At 41.6% G+C, this 22598-nt stretch overlaps 1 protein-coding gene across 8 annotated transcripts in view; it reads right to left on the reverse strand.

Annotated features, from left to right (window-relative positions):
- Positions 1-22598, reverse strand: part of LOC134528516 (leucine-rich repeat serine/threonine-protein kinase 1) — a 193720-nt gene that overhangs the window by 71606 nt on the left and 99516 nt on the right. For all 8 annotated transcript variants that reach the window (XM_063362195.1, XM_063362197.1, XM_063362200.1 and 5 more), the window contains 4 exons: positions 19427-19572; positions 18694-18853; positions 10501-10677; positions 1033-1220 (listed from right to left, as the gene is read on the reverse strand). In XM_063362195.1, coding sequence (XP_063218265.1) covers positions 1033-1220; positions 10501-10677; positions 18694-18853; positions 19427-19572 — 671 coding nt within the window. The remainder of the gene's footprint in view (positions 1-1032; positions 1221-10500; positions 10678-18693; positions 18854-19426; positions 19573-22598) is intronic.

A 22598-nucleotide genomic window follows, 5' to 3' on the forward strand; every position in this document is an offset into this window, starting at 1 on the left:
GGGAGGGAGACAGGGACCCGTACCAACCGAGGTCTCGGCCACAACAAACTTTCTGTATTTTAATGTTCAAAATCTGGCTTCATTAACAAGTAGTACGACATTTAATGGACTGCCTTAAGTAAATATTTTACCCTGCGAAGTCACTGACTTTTCGAATTTTATTCTTTTTTATGAATGACTACAACTGCAGTAGCCTACTACTGTCAATAAACACTATCTCAGAGTCTTAGGAAATCTCTTAAAGTAAGAACTTTGTTTTTAATAAAGGCAAATCTTCAATAGTAATTTATAAATAATTGTTATGATACAAAAACCATTGAAACCAATATGAGTTTTAAAAAGGCAAATTAAAAAAAATCATATAATTTAAAATTATCAATTTTGAAACTAATATGTTTAACACCAAATCCACCCGGATATAAGACAACCAAGTTTATTAGAGGAGCTTATATGCAATGCTATTGCAAACCCCAGATCGTTAAAGGACTTCCTTGATTATGAAACATGCTCAAATTTAAGAGGAAATTAAATATAAAAAAGAGGTAAAGAACTAAAAAAAGGCATTTAAAAATGTGAACTGGGAATTAATAATATAACTTTGAATACAAGAAAACAGATAATAAAAGAAAGACTCGAATGACTCATATCTGGTTGCGAGCTTGAGTTATGATAAACCTGATAGGTATGCAAAAAGTAAATGGTATGCAAAAGCTTTGGGTTGCATCAGAAAATATATTGTATTGGACAGAAAAAAAGAACTATGTATAGCTAAGATGACACTCATTGAAATTTGTGTTCACACAGTAAGTAGTTAGTAAAGATATCTATGTAGTACATAAATACAAATAAGTAACAAAAAAAATGATATTGATAGAAGAAATTTATAAATAAATATTTTGGCTCTGACATTAAAATAATAATGATTTATACCACGGAGGAGATTTGAGAACGTTAAATCCGCAGGTAAAAATTCAAGCACGGGCAGCAAGGTGCGCTGAGCGAAACACAACGCACTGAGCGAGCGAAACCCACCTGACGGACTTGGACTTCACGAACGAGGACGGATGCAGGAGCCTGGTGTCCGTCGCGTGCTCGTCCGACGACAGGTTCCCGTCCTCCGACAGGTCCACGCTGCTGGAGACCTCCACGGACTCGGAGACGTCCGAGACGCTGCCCACGGAGTCGCTTGCCTCGCCGCTCGCCGCGCCGGCCGCGTCGTGCTGGCGACAGCGTGCGAGAGGTCCCGGTCACCCCTGTCCCACTCTCCCCACACCCGGCTCTACCGCTAGTTTAACCCGTGAGTAAAGGCCAGGCGTATTTCACGAAAAAAAAAAAATAAAAAAGGGGGAGGGGGGGCTGTCTGTAAAGTCGGTTCACGGACAATAATTTTACGTGATAACGTCATAAGAAAACATTGATGAAAATTTTCATACCCTTCAATTTTCAAATATTATTTTACAGTATTTTTTTTTTTTGCAAATTTAATTTAAATAATTTGTTTAAATATATAATCGTGAACAATTAGTTAAAAAAGCCCGCCTCAACCTGTTTGATGTTACAGAAGATTTTCTCTACGTGGTGGTTTGCCGGTTCTTGCACGCTCGGCTCGGGCGGAACGTGGCAATGAGTCGTGCTTTTTCGTGCGCGCAGCCGGCGTTCATCGATTTATAAGGCGTTATCACGTCAAAAAAAAAACTGAACTCTCATTAGACCACAGTGAGGTATGCCTGCGTCAGGTATTTCATCCTTGTGACTGGCGGCCTTCAACAAGAGAAGCCATTGCCTTATTCGACCGGGTCATTTAGGACGTACACGGTTCTCTGAATTACTGTGATGGGTGTGCTGACGTGTACCTGAAATAAACTCGACCAATCATGAAACACGGACCATGCTACAGTGTTTTAACTCTCAGCTAGTCACCAAGTCTTTTCGCGAAAAATGCAAGCCCTTACAGATGAGTATTCTTCTGTTGTTTCTGGGAAAAAATACTGACAAATGTTTGCGTAACCTTGTTTTTTGGGGAAAGAAAAAAAAAAGTACTCAATTTTATTTGATGGAATAATTTGAGTGGAACGACAGCTAAATGTGTCACTTGGATTCGTCAAAAGAGTACAGTCTTTCATGGGATGGAATATGACACGAACTACAAAGCAACGTGGTGCTGTAGTGAGACACTTGATTTGCATATCAGAGCACTCGGGTTTAAGTACCGGTCCAGTCATCCTGACATTGGTTTTCTATGGTTTCCTGAAATCATTTCACGCAAATGGTAAGATTTCATTTTTTTATTTTATTTTACAGAGGTTAGGAGATCCAGCCAAACAGACAGTATGTCCTAGAAAGATTGTCTAAGTGCAAAAAAAATAATAAAAAATTCAACATGCGAGACTGGCGCAGTTAAAGTACATGGTTGATTCTTGTCTTGACATCCCTGATTTGTGTTGTTCAGTTACTGTCGCGAATGACCTTGCTGAAAAAAAATGTTTAGAAAATTAAATTAAACCACAAGTACCCTACACTATGAGGTAAAAAACATCAATTACAACTGGTTAAAAATATCTTTAATTTTAACCAAATCAGGATGACTACACTACTAAGCACTTGCTTAAGTGGATTATGAATTGTTATGTATACTGTATAGTTTCCGTGTAAATAGACCTTGGACATTATAAACATTGTTGGCATTGGTCAACACACTTGAGTTTTGAATCTCGCGCGCCGCGCTGCTGGCGATAGTGGCGCTGCTACTTGGCTGCTGTGAGTTGGCTGCCCTGCTTCCTCCGGAAGTCAGTTGTTCTACAAAGGCATGGTGGTAAGTGGTGCTATCGGGTACTCTTGCTATCTGGCGACATCGGTCGCCAAATTAAATAGTTTTGTGCAATTCGCTGTTTTATAGTCCATTAATGAACATTTTTGGTCCTCCGGGCCGGATCTAGTTCCGGTATTTTCGTTCGTTTTTTTTCGTTTTTTGTGTAATTTTTCGTTCGTGCTATCGCGGCGTTGTTAGCCTCGTGTGAAGTGAATTCTCGCACATTGACTAACAGTTTGTGACTCTGAAGTGCTCGTTATTTGGTTGGCGGGAGCAGCGATCAGTGTCTCGGCTGTGGTTGAAACGTGTTAACTAGTTCGTTCGACGACTCTAACCTCTAGGTTGAGGTTATGTCTTCCGTTTCATTTGAAAACGATCGTTGAACCCTTCGGTAGTCAATCACCATGGCTGAAGGGCAGTCGGCGCTGGTGCGCATCCGTCTTGCTGAAGGTCGTATTAAGCGAGCCTTTGATCTCGCGCAGATGGTTCCCAGTGATAGCTCAAAAATAAATTTGTTTCGCGCCACAGCGCGCGACCTTCACTGCGTCCGAGAAAGGTTCGAAACGGACTTCGTCATCGTTGAAACAACCGCAACGACCGAAGATGGATTCGATGCTGAGGCGCACACCGCACGCTTGGCTGACTTTGAAGAAAAATATTTCGAAGTGATGTCAACATTGGAAGCCATTGAGGAGGTCAAGGTAGTATCACCAGGCACACCCACTACTCAGGTGAGCAAATCTCGTGTGGCTCTTCCAAAAATCTCTCTTCCCAAGTTTGATGGGAGCCCTCAACAGTGGGCTAATTTCTCTAATTTATTTATCACCCTGGTAGCCAACAATGCTGATCTATCATCAGTGGAGAAACTGGCCTACCTCAAGACCGCCCTTAATGGGGAACCACTTGGAATGGTGCAATCTCTGCCGATCTCTGAAGCAAATTACGAGGTCGCGTGGAAGCTTCTTGTTGGCCGCTACGAGAATAAGAGGCTAATTGTCTCAGTCCATGTAGAGGCCCTCTTGAAGGCCCCAATGGCTGCGTCTGACTCACCCAAGGCTCTGCGCAATTTGTTAACCATTGTAAACGAGAACCTCTTGGCCCTTAGGGCACTGGATGTCCCTGTAGACCAATGGGACTTGATTTTGCTTCCTATTTTGTGCAAGCGGTTAGACTCTGTCCTTCAAACACAGTGGGAGCTTACTCAAACCGATGCCCTTCCAACTGTAAAAAACCTTTTGTCCTTTATCGAAACCCATTGTCGGGCCCAGGAAACTGTGACAGCTTCTCGGTCACATGTTCCAGGTGCAGGACCTACACAGTCAAGGAACCAAATGCCAAGCTGGAGACAGGCTCGTCAATCTGTGAAAAGTTTGGTCAGCTCTCCACAATCATGTTGCGTTTGTAACAGTACCCATGTTGTTTTTAAGTGCCCTAAATTCATCAAGAGTAGTCCCAAGGACAGATATAAGATAGCTAAGGAGCACAAATTATGCCTGAATTGCTTGTCACCATCTCACGCATCCAAGGATTGTTCATCATCATCGTGTCGTTATTGTGGATCCAGGCATCATTCTCTGTTGCACTTCGAGCAACAGACAGCCATCAACCCTGGTCCGGGCAAGGATGCTTAAACCACACTCATTGAACCAAACCCTGCAACTGTTGCAGTTGCTGCCGCTCTACCAAGTGAAGCAAGAACAGTGTTATTATCAACAGCACAGGTACACGTGTTTGATTCAAGTGGAACTCCAATGGTCGTGAGGGCTCTGTTGGATACTGCCAGCCAAGCTAGCTTCGTCACAGAGAGCTGTCTGCAAAGATTGAGGCTTACTCGTAGAAGATCTCATCTACCAGTACAAGGTTTAGCTAACACTTCAGTGAATGTGGCCAAGTCATGCGCCTCCATTGTTATGGCACCAGTTGGTAGCACGAGCCCCCAGTTTGCAGTAGATGTATTTGTAATTTCGAGAATCACCTCCAATTTGCCAAGTGCCAAGCTGAGCGCCAGGGTCCGTGGTGCAGTGGCACATTTGAAACTTGCCGACCCTGCATTTGACACCCCTGGTCCTGTTGATCTGTTAATTGGTGCAGAGTTAGTTCCTAGACTCCTTACTGGGGCCAAAATTGACGGTTCTCCCGTAGCTCTGGACTCTGTGCTTGGGTGGATACTGATGGGACAGGTGGACACACAAGTCCCATCATTGACTGCAACATCTTTGTGTATCTCTCTTCTCACTTCACACCCTCCTTTGGATGAGGTAGTAAAAAGGTTCTGGGAATTAGAGGAGTTTCCTGCGACAACACACAAGTCTCCTGAAGATGTCAAATGTGAGGAATGGTTCAGTAAAACTCATCTGAGGTCTGGAGATGGGCGTTACAGTGTATCACTGCCCTTTCGGCAACCTCTTCTGAAATTGGGTGCGTCAAGGCCGCAGGCTCTTAACAGATTTCTTCGTCTTGAAAATCGTCTCAAGTCTGATCCCAAATTGAAGGCCATGTATTCAGAGTTTATGAGTGATTATGTAGCTAGTGGTCACATGGAAGAAGTAACAGAGTCACAGATTCCGTCAGAGTCGTATTATATTCCCCATCACTGTGTGGTTAAACCTGAAAGTTCAACTACAAAACTGAGGGTGGTTTTTGATGCATCCGCCAAGAGCTCTTCAGGTGTTTCGCTGAACGATGCGCTCTTTACTGGCACCCGGCTTCAACGGGACATAGTTGACCTATTGTTGAGTTTTCGTCTGCATGTAGTAGTCTTCACTGGTGACATCAAACAGATGTACAGACAGATAGGTGTACACACTCGTCATCAGGATTATCAGCGCATTGTTTGGAGGTTTAATGATGCTGAACCTGTGAAGGATTATCGTCTCAAGACTGTAACCTATGGTGTCTCTGCAGCACTGTTTCTCGCATTACGTACACTTCAACAATTGGCACAGGATGAAACCGAGCACTTCCCAACTGCATCACAGGTCTTACTTACAGATGTCTACGTTGACGATGTTGTCACTGGATCTAATTCGGTTGATTCTGCCTTGGCCATTCAGAGGGAGCTTATAACACTCCTAGGAAAAGGAGGCTTCAAGCTGCGCAAATTTATGAGCAACCACCAAGCTCTTCTGGATTGGTTGCCAGTGGAGGATATTGAGATCCCACAACCATTTTCATTGGATTCGGACGATTGTGTCATTAAGGTCTTGGGTCTGCAATGGAATCCTGTGTCGGACACATATTCCTACAAGATACAGCCTAGTTCTGGCAATGCCACAAAAAGGACAATCCTGTCAAATCTGGCTAGGATTTTTGATCCTCTTGGGTGGCTCACCCCACTGAGTATGTTTGCAAAGCACCTGATCCAAGTCTTGTGGGCACGGAACCTGGGCTGGGATACTGAACCACCGGATGACATCCTAAGCAACTGGAAGAACTTCAACACTCAGCTGTCACAACTGTCATCAGTTACCATTCCCCGACTGATTCGAGGACAGGCAGGAGGTTCCTACCAGTTGCATGGATTTTCGGACAGCTCCGAAATTGGTTACGCAGCAGTTGTGTACTTGCGCATTGACAACCCTGATGGTACAGTTCTGGTACACTTGCTGATTGCCAAGTCGAAGGTAGCGCCACTCAAGGTTCAGTCGCTGCCTCGCTTAGAACTATGTGGGGCCCTTTTGTTGGCTCGCCTGCTTCACCATGTCATTGATGCCTATGGAGCGACACTGCACTTCAGTTCGGTTACTGCCTGGACTGATTCACAGGTAACTCTTGCCTGGATAAACTCTTCTCCACATGAGTTAAGGACCTTTGTGGCAAACCGGGTTAGTCACATTCAAGAGCTAACTCGTCCAGAATGGTGGAAGCATGTTCGTTCTGAACATAACCCGGCAGACTGTGGATCCCGTGGGCTTCTGCCAGCACAAATTGTATCTCATCCTCTGTGGTGGTCTGGCCCTTCATGGCTGAAGAAGGCTGAGGACCAGTGGCCTGAAGGTATTCCGTGCATTAAGGCTTCTGACGTAATCCTGCTTGAAAGGAAGGTAGTGGCATTGGGAACTTTTATCTCCCCTGGGGACTTGGACACATTATTGGAACGTTTCAGTCGGTTGACAAGGCTGTTGCGTGTTACTGCCTGCTTGTTCAGATTTATCAACAATTGTCGTCATCCACTGGAAGGACGGGCCATAGAAGAGCTGTCATCGAAGGATCTAAACACTGCCCTAGAGTTCTGGATACGTTATGTTCAGTCCATGTGCTATCGAAGTGATTTAATTGCCTTGAAGAAGGATCAAATCACCTCCCCACAACTTCGTAGATTGCTACCGTTCATTGACTCCAAGGGAGTGATTAGGGTGGGCGGCAGACTGTCTCATTCGGATCTGCCCTTTGAGCAGAAGCACCCAGCCCTTCTTCCTAAATCGAATCCCCTGACAAGACTGATCATAGGTCATTACCATGAAGTTAATCAACATCCGGGAATACAAGCACTCCAGGCCATTCTCAGGGAGAAGTTCTGGATTATGGGGGACAAGCGTGCAATCACCAACCTTGTGCACCGTTGTGTGCGTTGTTTTCGTGCATCTCCATCATCAGTTGCTCCGCTGATGGGAAACCTTCCAGCTATGCGGGTTCAGCAGGTAAAACCGTTCTCAAGGTCGGGGGTTGATTACGCTGGTCCATTCTTGATTAAGATGGCCCGTCTTCGCAAGGCTGCTGTGCTGAAAGCATATCTATGCGTGTTTGTCTGTTGCGCAACAAAGGCAGTACATATCGAGCTAGCCTCGGACTTATCGACAGATGTGTTTTTGGCTGCCTATAAACGTTTCATTGCACGTCGAGGACGTTCCTCGGACATCTACAGCGATTGTGGCACCAACTTTGTTGGGGCACGAAATCAGCTCTCCGAACTACAACAACTCCTCACGTCGTCTTCCCATCAAACAACAGTGGCTTCATCGCTCGCACATCTTGGTGTGACTTGGCATTTCAACCCGCCAGCTACTCCTCACTTTGGGGGTTTATGGGAAGCGGGTGTCAAGTCGTTCAAGTCCCATTTGAGGAGGGTGATAGGAGAGCAGATCCTAACGTACGAGGAGTTAAACACAGTATTGGCTCAGGTTGAAGCAGTGTTGAACTCAAGGCCGTTGTGTCCCCTCAGTGCGGATCCCAAGGACTTCACTCCTCTGACCCCAGGCCATTTCCTGACGCTGGAACCGTTAGTGACAATACCCGAACCAGATTTACGTCAGGTAAAAATGAACTGTTTGCATCGCTGGCAGCTTGTATCCCGACTACATCAAGATTTCTGGCATCGCTGGCATCGGGATTACCTGCACACGCTGCAACAACGTAGCAAATGGCAGAAAAGGGCGTCAGGTCTTGCCCCCAACCAGATGGTGCTGGTCAAGGAAGACAGGCTTCCACCTCTGCAATGGCCGCTGGGGCGCATTGTTGATCTTCATCATGGAACGGACGGCGTGGCACGAGTGGCCACTGTACGCACTGTCACAGGCACTGTCAAACGGCCAGCAGTGAAATTATGCCCGCTCCCCTGTGACTGTTGAAATCGGTGATTTCAAGGTGGGCGGTATGTTATGTATATTGTATAGTTTCCGTGTAAATAGACCTTGGACATTATAAACATTGTTGGCATTGGTCAACACACTTGAGTTTTGAATCTCGCGCGCCGCGCTGCTGGCGATAGTGGCGCTGCTACTTGGCTGCTGTGAGTTGGCTGCCCTGCTTCCTCCGGAAGTCAGTTGTTCTACAAAGGCATGGTGGTAAGTGGTGCTATCGGGTACTCTTGCTATCTGGCGACATCGGTCGCCAAATTAAATAGTTTTGTGCAATTCGCTGTTTTATAGTCCATTAATGAACATGAATGGTTATATTGGTCCCAATAATGTACTAAAACTGGGTAAATATAAAAAAAGAGATAACAATAATGTTGATATTAGTTACATGATGAATGATGTCACAATAATGTATGTGACATTAATGGGTTATCCATAATCAAATAATTAAATTATTTAATGACAGTGAAAAGTTTTGTGGTAGTCATAGATCTTTGTTCAATCAGTTTTCCATTTTAAATACTCTATTATTTGCAATAAATCAGTTGTCCAAAGGCATATAACAACCTTGGAAAGCTTACTGCCATAAGCTATGTATACACTGATACATGTTTTCACCTTAGTTTTTCGCATACTATAAAGTGAATTTTTTTTTAGATATTACCCTAAAGCAAAAAAGATAAAATAATTCAGAATAGAAAGGATGTGGGTATGATCTCAAATGAAAAAAAAAAAAAAAACTCTTTTTCTGTGTTTACTGGCACATTTTGGCACATCTTTTAGAGTTTTATTCCCACACTGCCTTTGATAATACCTCTTATCTGCTTCTGCCCTTTTATTATTTTTAGGCATGATGTTAAATCATGATCTCCAGCTGATTAAAATAAAACAACAACAAAAAAAATTCCAATCAAAAATAAATTATACTTATAAAGTCTATCTCACAAGTCTGTAAGTCCTTTTCACATTCCAAATCACAGTGTTCACATACCAAAAATAAATTACACATACAAAGCTAACCTCTTAAGTCTATACTTCTTGTATACATTTTCAATCACACTAGTCACATAAAAGTGAATGATACTCATAAATTTGACTGCACAAATCAATAACTATTTTCCACAAAAATAAAAAATAAAATTGTAGATACCTTAAATAAAATAAAAGATACACGAACACTGAGGAGAACACAAACACAAGCAGCGTTACGAGAATTCCGTAGCATCACTGCTGCGTCAATTCTACCTCTCCCCTGCCGTCTCCCCTTCCGGCCGTTGCAACTAGCATATAGCGTGCTCCGCTACGAACCTATCCCCCCCACCTTGCCATCTTCCCATTCGACCGTCAGTAGGTGCGTGGAAGTGGCGTCGCTGCTGACGCACTCTCCTCTGCCGGTTCCCCCACCTAGAACCTAACTATTCCCCTCCTTGTCTGGTTCCCTCACCTAGTACCTGGCTATTCCCCTCCTCTTCTGGTTCCCCCACCTAGTACCTAACTATTCCCCTCCTCTTCTGGTTCCCCCACCTAGTACCTAACTATTCCCCTCCTTGTCTGGTTCCCTCACCTAGTACCTGGCTATTCCCCTCCTCTTATGGTTCCCCCACCTAGTACCTAACTATTCCCCTCCTCTTCTGGTTCCCCCACCTAGTACCTAACTATTCCCCTCCTTGTCTGGTTCCCTCACCTAGTACCTGGCTATTCCCCTCCTCTTCTGGTTCCCCCACCTAGTACCTAACTATTTCCCTACTCTTATGGTTCCCCCACCTAGTACCTAACTATTCCCCACCTCTTCTGGTTCCCCCACCTAGTACCTAACTATTTCCCTCCTCTTATGGTTCCCCCACCTAGTACCTAACTATTCCCCTCGTCTTCTGGTTCCCCCACCTAGTACCTAACTATTCCCCTCCTCTTATGGTTCCCCCACCTAGTACCTAACTATTTCCCTCCTCTTATGGTTCCCCCACCTAGTACCTAACTATTCCCCTCATGCGATTGGAATTTTCGTAACACTTGAAAATTGCAGCCCCTTCAGCAAAAAAGTCACACTTGGAAGAATGACTTGTGACTGCAGCAGCCCGACACGGGGGTAGTGGTTAGGGCGGAGGGGGCACGCACCTCGGGGGGGCTGGAGGGCAGCTCCCGCAGCAGGTTGAAGGCCACGTTGAGCTCCTTCATCTTGGGCGAGCGCCACATCACGTAGGGCAGCTCCTGCAGCTTGTTGTTGGACAGGTCCAGCGTCACCAGGGACGGCATCCGGAACACGTCCTCCGGCACCGCCTCCAGCCGGTTGTCCTGGGACCAGACGCTGGGGTGAGAGCCCCCAACCGACGATTCCCTGCTTGCGTGCGGGCTCGCTCGCCACGCTACGTGCACCTTTCTTCCGTTTGAGGATGACTCCCGTAAATTAATCTCAATAGCTATTGAGTACTGGCTGTTCACTCACAAATTTTGTCACCGGATGTGTGTTAAACGTTAAAGTAGTGATCATTTACTGATATTAAGTAATATTAAGTAAATATCTGTTGACCAAATTTGTGGGGAAAAAAAAAAACAAAAAAAAAACAATTGTGATAAATTAACAGGGATACTTCTTAAACCAAAAAAATTACCTTTACAAGACTGAAACTTAAAGGTTACATTTGTTTTATATGGCAGACTGTCTTTAGTGACTGTACTCATGTCACTGTTGCACAGAGTCCATATAGCATGCAGATTCTTATCTTATAGAGTGGACAACAACAGGCATCTACTTGACACATGAACCATTCACGCTTCACATCTTAGTGCAGACACATATTTATTTTTCAATTTTCATAACTGTCAAGCATTCTGAAGATCTGCTTACACCATTTCCCAACTAAAGTAAGCAAGCGATTCACTCATTCCTTTCGCTCCTTGGGACGCCAACGCTAGAAAACGATTAGCCTCGTGCTGAAATCAGTATCTGATGCTGCATGTTTACGATGTACTGAGAAAATAAGACTGTGAATTTAATGCAATTAATTTTGTACGATTATTAACATGAGTAAAGTCTAAAACCGATCAGCCAAATGAGATCATATACATATTGACTAGAAGCAGATTACAGTGATTGTCATCAAGTCCAACTAAATTACACTTCCACAGGTTATTTCATTAATAAATTAAACGTAACATTAAAAAATTCTGTATTTGTCTGTTTATCACCTTATAATTAGCCTATATTTTTTTTACCCCAGGTATAACAGTAATTCCTGACACTGCTGTTTACTAAATGCGCATCTGCCATGACTCGCCGCTTCTGGCTTTACTCTCCAGAGTTGCTGACATGCAGGACGGTGTAACAAAAACGTTGGCTGAACACACAGGGTGTCGTCGGAGATAAATACGCAATCAAGGAAGCGAATAGCTACTGTAAACCGTCACTATGTTTACAGTTTTTCTTTTTCCTTTTTTTTTATGAGATTATGAGTGCAAAATTGATGTAATTTATTTAAAAGGTTTTATGTTAAAAACAGTAGGAGAAAGATGTGAATAGAGAGCCTCAAATCTAATTAATGATGCTATTGCAAAGCTATTTTATCTATGCATTTATAAAACCATTACTATATTTTAGCGCGGTTTAAATTCTCGTTATTCCTACTTGCATAAGTCTGTGGATTTTCAATTCCAGCTTTGGTTAGTTCATCTATGGTTGCTATAAACAGGTATTCATTCGATAGTGGTTTTTGGAATATGGATGTGTAAAAAAAACAAATAAAATAAGAAAAAATTATCTGGATAGAAAGATACGTACTGAGTGAGGGTCGTACTTCTCTTTACATTTCCGTTCAGCTCACAAGAAGAGACTACAGCGGAGTTCCGTTATTTTGGTAGACGTCAAGTTGGGTTCATGAAATTCTGCATTAATTTGACAGAATTATGGATTTTCCGAACTTCAAGAATGAACTTACTTTTCGGTTGATATCTACATTCATGACCATCCTGGGTTCGAATCTTCGTACTTTCCATCCCTGAAGGACGATGTTCGGAGCCGTCAGTCGCTGTCACAAGAATTCTGAGGCCTGAGTTCCCGTCACAACCATGACAACCATACATCCAAGGTTCCATGTGGTCTACGTCGGTGAGATTGTTTCAAATTAATTATAAAGACTTTTCAGGATCAGATGAGGATGCTGGACTGTCGTCATCTAATTTTACAACTAGATCAGTAGTATTCGTAGTTTTCAGCTGGTCGAAAACGTCCTTGTCTCTGGTTACCGCTATCCAGATGTCCAGTGCTGCAGAGTTCGCAGTGTATCCGAACAACTGAACTAGACGTAAGGTTACGTGAATCGAGACATTACTAGTATGAAATACCTTTACTTAGATTTTGGCTCTCTAGGAATATATGTCCGCATACAGATAACTATCACTGATATAGTATATATAAGACTATTTGATTACCTTAATAGATGTCATTTATGTTCGCTTGTTCTGTTAAGTCAAGGTAATAATAAAAAACTAATATTTTGGAAGGTATAACTAGCTACGTCAAAATTCCTAACCTTTGGCATTACTTTTAAAATATATATATAATTAGGCGCCCAATTGCAATAATTAAATATACCACGTTCTACAGAGATAATAAAGTTTTGCCACAACGTGGGGCCACGAAACAGGATAACTAGCAGGCAAGGATAGGTAAAGATAATGTCTATGGATGAAACCACTTATTTCTTGAGGCGTAAACATAACGGAGAAAACGGTAGAGAAGGGCCCACCCATCAGGAAACTATCAAGACAAACGACATGGCAGACAAGAACACTATCGCAAACATGGAGGTTAGTGAAGGGATTGTCATAGAACCACAGGTCGAAAGAGTTGAAACTGACACGGAACATGTAAATATTTCTAGGCCCACAGCTAATACACAGAGTAATGTTACTAGCACACTTAATGCAGATGACTGGACACGAATCGCACAACTATTAACTACACAGTTGGAGGAGATGTCACGTAGACAGTCGGAAGAGTCACGTACACAGTTGGAGGAGATGTCGCGTAGACAGTCGGAAGAGTCACGTACACAGTTGGAGGAGATGTCGCGTAGACAGTCGGAAGAGTCGCGTAGACAGTCGGAAGAGTTAACGCGTAAGCTAGCTGATAAAATTGATAAAGTAAATGATAGAATGACAGAAGTCGTGCAACATTTCGCTTCGCAAATACACGAAACCCGTAATGAAGTACGGACTTTTAACGAGTCGGTAAAGGTTAAATTCACAACGGTAGATGAACAGATATCCGACATAAATCAACGCCTAGTCAACACCGAGGCAACGTGTCAAGAAACTGCAAAACGTACAACAGAGGAACAGATTTCGCAGTATGTTCGGACTACGGAAAATCAGTTTGCAGAGGTTCGTACGGAACTAAATCAACACAAAACAGATACATCAGACGAAATTCAAATAGTAACTCACCGAATCGCGCAATTAGAGAGTCGAGTTCAAGGAATTTCACTACAACGCGCAGACCTACCAACTGCGAGTTCAGACACTACAATTCCATTAGAAACACGTGCTACATTTTCATCTATACCTGTGCACAGTAATATCACGGGCAATGAAACGCGAGGGAAAACAGTGCATACAGTTGACGGACAACCTATTGTGATGATTGATCCTACATCAGTTTTGAACCATCCTTCACGGCATTGGGTGGAGGATAAGCCCACATTCTCGGCTAAATCTCACGAAAATCCACGAAATTTTTTGAAAACGTTCGAAGAGTATTCATCCCATTTTAACCTTACCGAAAGTGAAAAATTAAAATGTTTAAGTAGCAGTTTGAAGAGCACAGCTTACTATTGGTGGGAAGTGCATCATCATGTCATATCATCTTACGAACAGTTTAAGAAATTATTTCTAAATCAATATTGGAGTTTGAAACTACAGGGAAATCTACGTGCGATGTTACACGGGGAAAAATTTGATCCAAAGAGAAATAGATCGTTAGAGGGACACTTGAGTGATATGTTCGAACGAACGAGATATTTAGATGTAGAGATGGACGACGGGGAATTTGTAGCAATGGTCTTAGGACAATTACCAATGAGATACCAGCTTCATTTGTCCGGACGAAATTTCGAGAATATTTCGGATTTTAGAGAACAATTGTTAGCTTACGAACGTTTAGATCGTCAGAATCGAACGAACAACATCGATCGCGAGGAGAACCAACGACCTATATATACCAAACCTAACCCTGTACACCAGCCTTGGAATCAGCGTCGCAATGAGGGCGATAAACAAAATAACACTCGTCACACACCTCAAGTTAATACGTTAGTATGGCGTAATAACAAGCCCAAACGTAATCAGAATGAGTGGTATAATAACCACAAACATTATCACAGACAGCGAGAACGGTATTCAAAAGAATCTGGAAAACAACAGGATGATTCTTGGTACACTAGACCCGAAAAAAATCAATATCGTCAAAGTCATGATAGACCACAATCAACACCACAAAGGAATTGGAGCGGCGAATGTTCGTACAATACTCCACCGACATCGCCGAATAAACATTCTAGATCACCTCGACAGCGAGAAAATAAACATGCACATAGGAACGAAGCAGGCGTGTTCAAATATTATGAAGGAACTGTTGAAAATCGTTCAGTCGACATACCTCAGCCTACACAAAACACACAAGCTCTAAACAGAAATCACTGTAACTCACTACAGATTAATCAGTCGAGAAATGACATATATAACAACCCCATACCAGGAGATCATGTAAATGCTTATACTAAACCAGATCGGTCAGCTACTCAGTTTTCTACACAGTTTCAGAAGAAAGAACCTATTAATACTGCAGTCTACTATGCTAATCCGCAGGGCATAGAAGCGATATCGGACTCAATGGTTACGCGGGAAATACCTACCACCATTACCAGTAACCCAATACAGTTAAACTAGTAGAGATCGCTGATACGATACCACGAACACCGGTCACTAGTGACAACAAAGGGGTAAATTTGACAAAATTAAAATTACAAGTCTGTAATATCAAAATAAGGGAAAGATAAACGAGAACTGTTATGTGCTACAGAAGTTAGACAGTGACGAGACCATTGGGAAGTACAATATAACTCAATTAAGGCCTTATCGACCAGCAACCTCGTGAATTATCATATAAATGATAGATACTTACTTATTGGCGGTAATTACCTCGCAGAAGAAGGAAACATGGAAGTATTCTTTTTGACTATCAAATGCTTCGTTTATAAGCAATGCTAATATGTTATTTAGTAAAGCTAATACGTATGTTTAACAGGCTAAATAATTTATTGTCCATTGAGTATGAATACCAATGAGGGCAGTTTACTTTTGCTATTGAGCATATCGACGATTTAAGTCCACTGCGCAACGTCCAGTGCAGACATTCGTTGTAACGTAGGCATTCGCCGTCGTTTATTTAGTCCCACCACAGAGAAGTTGTAGTGAGGATATATATATAGTTGTTTTTGTTTTGTAGCCTTATACGTATAGTGGCACTATGTCACAAAGAAGAATTGCATAAATGAAGATAACAAATTAGTAAGAAATTCCATTGGAAGAAGAACATACGCCAATAGTAGTATCACGAATATCACGAAGAAGGTTAGCACGTTAAATTTGTCTTCCGCTTAACAAACATGTACGTCTCTGTCCATAGTTTCTTGATTTTGGTTCCCACCTGTTGATCTTACACATTTTTTTTCTATATAACATTTTTTCTATTATTATAATTCCTTGTTATTTTCCTGAGAGTACCACAAAATGAATGCATATTCTTACAATATAACATTACTTTGTTGAACTTCACTTATACAAACCAATTCATAATATTTGCGTACATGTGAAATTATTTCATGAATTCCGATAAATATAGTTACCTTTTAGTATGAATTGTGATGTAATAATTTTGAGAACATTATTAACAATTAAGAGGGGACTCTGTATGTATCAATTATTATATAGTAAATTGAAACATATTAATATGTAATAGTTAATTAACTGTCATGTCATATGTTGACTACAAGCATTTTAGTTAGAGAGAGCCAAATAGGTAGTTTAGTCTTCAAGTTGAAAGATAAAGCTAAAAAGAAAAGACTATCTAAACTATAATACTTATAAACTATTTTTGGTGTAAAGTGACACACGATACCTTCAGAAAATAAGAAGTGGACACTATTATATTAAGATACATAGTTGTGAAGTGATTAAACATCAAGATTATATAATATATATCCAGTTGTAAGACAAAAACTTTAAGCAACATTACAAAATGGGTACTAACCAACTTCAAGCTTTGATTGAAATGAATAATGATTTATGTCATATATTAATGTATCTGTTTATATGTTTAAGTTTGTTTGAAGGATTATTTGTAATTCTAAGTGAAAACGTAATTTAATTGGTAAATTTTACATTGTACCTTCACAGCTAAGAGCAACATTATGATCGTAGTTATTTGTTTATTGCATCTAAATGGATTTCTGTTAAAAAGACCTTATCATAGACTAGGAGGAAATATTGTACATAGATTATTCCATTTGAGAAAAAAATTAAGATGATTTCAAGAATTCCAATGTAATTAACATTCAATCATCTGGAGCGGCTCTGTAAACCGTCACTATGTTTACAGTTTTTCTTTTTCCTTTTTTTTATGAGATTATGAGTGCAAAATTGATGTAATTTATTTAAAAGGTTTTATGTTAAAAACAGTAGGAGAAAGATGTGAATAGAGAGCCTCAAATCTAATTAATGATGCTATTGCAAAGCTATTTTATCTATGCATTTATAAAACCATTACTATATTTTAGCGCGGTTTAAATTCTCGTTATTCCTACTTGCATAAGTCTGTGGATTTTCAATTCCAGCTTTGGTTAGTTCATCTATGGTTGCTATAAACAGGTATTCATTCGATAGTGGTTTTTGGAATATGGATGTGTAAAAAAAACAAATAAAATAAGAAAAAATTATCTGGATAGGAAGATACGTACTGAGTGAGGGTCGTACTTCTCTTTACATTTCCGTTCAGCTCACAAGAAGAGACTACAGCGGAGTTCCGTTATTTTGGTAGACGTCAAGTTGGGTTCATGAAATTCTGCATTAATTTGACAGAATTATGGATTTTCCGAACTTCAAGAATGAACTTACTTTTCGGTTGATATCTACATTCATGACCATCCTGGGTTCGAATCTTCGTACTTTCCATCCCTGAAGGACGATGTTCGGAGCCGTCAGTCGCTGTCACAAGAATTCTGAGGCCTGAGTTCCCGTCACAACCATGACAACCATACATCCAAGGTTCCATGTGGTCTACGTCGGTGAGATCGTTTCAAATTAATTATAAAGACTTTTCAGGATCAGAGGAGGATGCTGGACTGTCGTCATCTAATTTTACAACTAGAACAGTAGTATTCGTAGTTTTCAGCTGGTCGAAAACGTCCTTGTCTCTGGTTACTGCTATCCAGATGTCAAGTGCTGCAGAGTTCGCAGTGTATCCGAACAACTGAACTAGACGTAAGGTTACGTGAATCGAGACATTACTATTTACTAGTATGAAGTACCTTTACTTAGATTTTGGCTCTCTAGGAATATATGTCCGCATACAGATAACTATCACTGATATAGTATATATGAGACTATTTGATTACCTAAATAGATGTCATTTATGTTCGCTTGTTCTGTTAAGTCAAGGTAATAATAAAAAACTAATATTTTGGAAGGTATAACTAGTTACGTCAAAATTCCTAAACTTTGGCATTACTTTTAAAATATATATATAATTAGGCGCCCAATTGCAATAATTAAATATACCACGTTCTACACTACTAACGAAAGCGAGCAAAATATTGTTTGTCGATTCGTCACATTATTAATTCGTTGCATCGTATTTGATGCTACACAAGAGCTGTTGCCGTTGTGCGTGCACGGAAATAAAAAGTCACATACAAGAAACAAGCGCTACTTCGAATCTAGGATCTCGCTACTTCAAATCACGTAGAAATTTACTGGTGTCGTTACTTAAAAACCGCACAAATCGAACAGCGATACTTCGAGGGATGGGTGTTCTGATCTGTTAGCACCTGCAGCGTACATTAACAATCCTGAAACATATCAACTACTCTCTTTGCGATAAATGCTCATATTTCATGTGTATTATCAACGTTATTTTAGTTTTGAGGATGAGACTATAGGCTGACTGTAGAGTTTCAGATTGTTGAAATCAGCAAAAAAAATACGCAGACCAACACGGCAGAAGCCACTGCCTCCGAGCTGTTCGACAGGACTGACCTGGAGGTAGAGTTCCTCCAGAACTGGAGCAGAGTAACTGAACCTGAGGCACACGTCACTCTTCAAGTTCCGGACGTTCCTACTGGTGACGGGTTTCACGGTTGTCACCTCGGCGGCTGACGGCAGCTTCTCTATCTTGTTCTGCGCCAAGTTCAGGTACCTGGACAAAACATAATCACCTTTCTAAACACAAAAAAAAAAAAAAAAATTGCGGTAATTCAATTTCTTACATAAAATTAAAAACCAAATTAAACTGTAAAATAAAAAACCAAATATAGTCAAAAAATTTTTTTTTTTTTAGTTTCTGAACTTGTAAATTGTGATGAATTTATTCATTAGTATTTCAGCATCCATGCTATACACAGACAACCATAATGTGTGCTTGCTGAAATGTAAAGCTAAATTAAATATTTCATAGTTAATTTGAAGGTAATCCCAAACACTTGTGTTTACAATGATACACAAATTGAGTAATAAAATAACAATTACATACTATAAATACTTAAATTAATTGAGTGCATTAGTGCATTATTAATTTATGACCAGTATAAACATGGTATATCTTTAATATACCTAATGGAATCCCAAACATCCAAAATTACAATATATCCCGTGCTTCACGTTCTTTCGATTGTTAGAAGCCGCCACTCAGACGACACTGATGCAGTAGGAAGGTATGGCAGTAACTTCAGTGTTTGCTGCATTGGGCGCTGCGGAGTGCCTGTGAACGCACCTCAGGCTGTGCAGCTGGAATATGATGGGCGGCACCCAGGTCAAGGAGTTGCGCGACAGGTCTATCCTAGTGATGGCGAACAACACCACGTCCTGGTTGCGCGGGCTCAGCTTCAGCTTGGGGTTCACCGTCAGGGCTGCGTCGATCTGGAACGTTCACGGCAGGAAGCTCTGCACAACCTCTCTGAGGCTTACCAACGTCAGTGCACTAAGCACTTCTTTAACTGCAGTCGTAGCAGCAGTAGCAGCAGTAGCAGCAGTAGCAGTAGTAGTAGTAGCATCAGCAGTGGTGGTGGTGGTGATTGTGGTAGTAATAGTGATAGTAGCAGTAGTGGTGATGGTAGTGGTAGTGGTGGTGGTGGTGGTGGTAGTAATAGTAGTGGTTGTGGTAGTAATAGTAGTGGTTGTGGTAGTGGTGGTGGGTGTGGTGGTAGGTGTGGTGGTGATTGTGGTAGTAATAGTAGCAGTGGTGGTGGTGATTGTGGTGGTGGTTGTGGTAGTGGTGGTGGTTGTGGTAGTAATAGTAGCAGTGGTGGTGGTGATTGTGGTGGTGGTTGTGGTTGTGGTGGTGGTTGTGGCAGTAATAGAAGCAATAGTGGTGGTGGTAGTAGTGGTGTTGGTTGTGGTAGTAGTAATGGTAATATTAGTAGTGGTAGTAGTATGGACATTAAGACAGTAGTGGGCATAGTAATATATTTTTTCTGACACTGTATTTATGAAAAATGCAGAAAGCAAGCAAGAAGGAAAAAAAAATAGGTTTCAATATTTAAGGACCCAGTTCGTCTCACCAGCTACAATTCTAACTGCATGTGCCCAAAGTACAAATTTCTGTAACTTAGCGAGACTTGCCACGTCAGCACAGAGGTCGGAGGTTCTCGCTGGCGAGCTGAAGGTCCCGGGCTCCATTCCCAGTTAGGTCGAGGATTTTTTTTTTTTTTTTTACTTCTGGAAGATTTACTTCCCAGGTTCTGGACTAAGTGTTGCACGTCGTCCCTTCACCTCCGCACAGCAGAAGACAACAGGGAACCACCGCCGTATCGTCTTGCCTAGTCCGCCCCAGTCTCGCCACGTTAATCTCCCTGTGGCCATAGCTGTGGTAAGAAGATATAGCCTCCAGATCATAACTTAGCTATGAGGTACATTAAAAGCCTTAAATCGGTAAACTCATCACATCTTAAAGAGAGCTGTCCAAAGTAAGGGCCATCGAGAGAAACTAAGTGCTCAGGGGCAAAATATTACTTAATAATATACTTGTCAATATGCACCATTTAAAAAATAAAATAAAATAAATAAATCCTAAAAACTCGTCAACATTACCGTGGCCACAACTGTACAACTCGCGCAGGCTAGGAAGGGCCTCGAGACGCGCAGGTCGTAATGCCGCCCCCCTTGAGAGTCCAAGCGGCGCCTGTGCTCTGATTGGTTGTGCCTGCCAAGGCCAGCGATAGCGCACGGCTGTCTAGTATACTACTATCGTGCGTGAATATATCAGTCTTCCTCTTTCCGTGGTAGTGTTGTGTTCGTGAATAACTATACGTATTTAACAGAGTACTGTGAGAATTGTCGGAGTTTGTGTGCACGTTCTATTGAGGTACGTAACAATGCCTCCAATACATTCGAAGCTGAAACACAAGGTTCTGCATAGTCAAATGCGAGAAGTTATTGCGAATGTAATTGAGTTTATGAAAAATGAAAAACAAGCTCAAGAGCCCATAATCCCTTTTGATGAAGTACGAAAACGTGTTGCTGCGGCTACAGGCGTGTCTAAAAATGTTGTTACCCAGATTACCAAAGAGATGCAGAGTATTGCAATCGGCGAAGCACAAGTTTTGTAACACCAAACAAACATAGGACGCGTACAAAGCATGTCACGGGACTTGATGATTTTGATAAGTGTGTTGTGCGACGAAGTATTCACAATTTTTATATAAATAGAAAATCGCCCCTACTATCCCAAGACTACCACAAGAACTGCGACTGTTTGATCGTGTATATATGTAATTAATGAAATTCAGTGTGTGACTTTTATGGTTCAGTGCGGTATGGTGCTCTGCAAGAAAACTATACTTAAGACTTCCTAGCTATTGATTCACACTAGTGCGTAGACGAGGACATTTCCTGTGTTTTAAATCTCCCGCCCTCACTGCATTCACTGTGTGAGTTGGCAACACATCCGGCTACCAAGTTTCTACAGTTGGTGTCCCTGGCGGCAGGCGGATGTAACCAGTCGTCATCATGGAGTCTGGCCGGTAAGACGTCGTTTCGGGTACACTCGGTACCAATCTGTTTTGCCGTACATGTGATGTTGGTCATCGGTGTAATACAGTCCATTTTTTCGTATGACCAAACAGCGACAGAGTATTGGTTTTAAAGGAGGAGCAACAAGCTTGCGAAAAATCGTACGGGAATTGAGATTTAGATGGAAGAAAACGAGATAAAGGAAGCTAGGCAGCAAAACAGGCCTATAGTGTACATGGACGAGACGTATATACTGAGCTCGCACTGTACAGCAAAATCATGGAGTGACGAAAGCAATGCAGGCCTGTTGAAACCAGTATCTAAAGGCGAGCGAGTGATAATTGTTCACGCAGGTGGCAAAATGGGTTTTATCAAGGACGCGTTGTTAATGTGGCTTTCAAAGCAAGCTACAGGTGACTATCACAATGAAATGAACGCCACTAATTACGAAAAATGGGTATTAGAGAAGCTTATACCCAATCTTCCAGAAAACAGTGTTCTGGTAATAGACAATGCACCGTATCACAATAAACTCTGTGAAAAGTGTCCTAACTCCAACTCCAAGAAAGAGGACATGAAGACATGGCTACATGAAAAGGGTATTGCATTCAAGCCCGACAAGAGTTGAAACCAGAGTTGTATGAAATAATAAAAAAACAGAAAGAACTATATAAGAGTTACGTTATTGACGAGCTTATGTCACAGCACTCTCACCGAGTTTTACGTCTTCCTCCATACCACCCTGATTTAAATCCCATCAAAAACATCTGGGCGGACGTTAAACAATGGGTTTCGCAACGAAATGTTGATTTTAACATTAAAAGTGCTATCGATTTGTGCAATCAACGGTTCTCCGAGATAGATCAGGATAAATGGAAATCAGTATGTGCACATTTACAAACAATTGAAAACGGATATAGAACACAGGAAGGGGC

The sequence above is a fragment of the Bacillus rossius genome, chromosome 1 (assembly GCF_032445375.1).
Source record: "Bacillus rossius redtenbacheri isolate Brsri chromosome 1, Brsri_v3, whole genome shotgun sequence".
Taxonomy (NCBI): Eukaryota; Metazoa; Arthropoda; class Insecta; order Phasmatodea; family Bacillidae; genus Bacillus; species Bacillus rossius.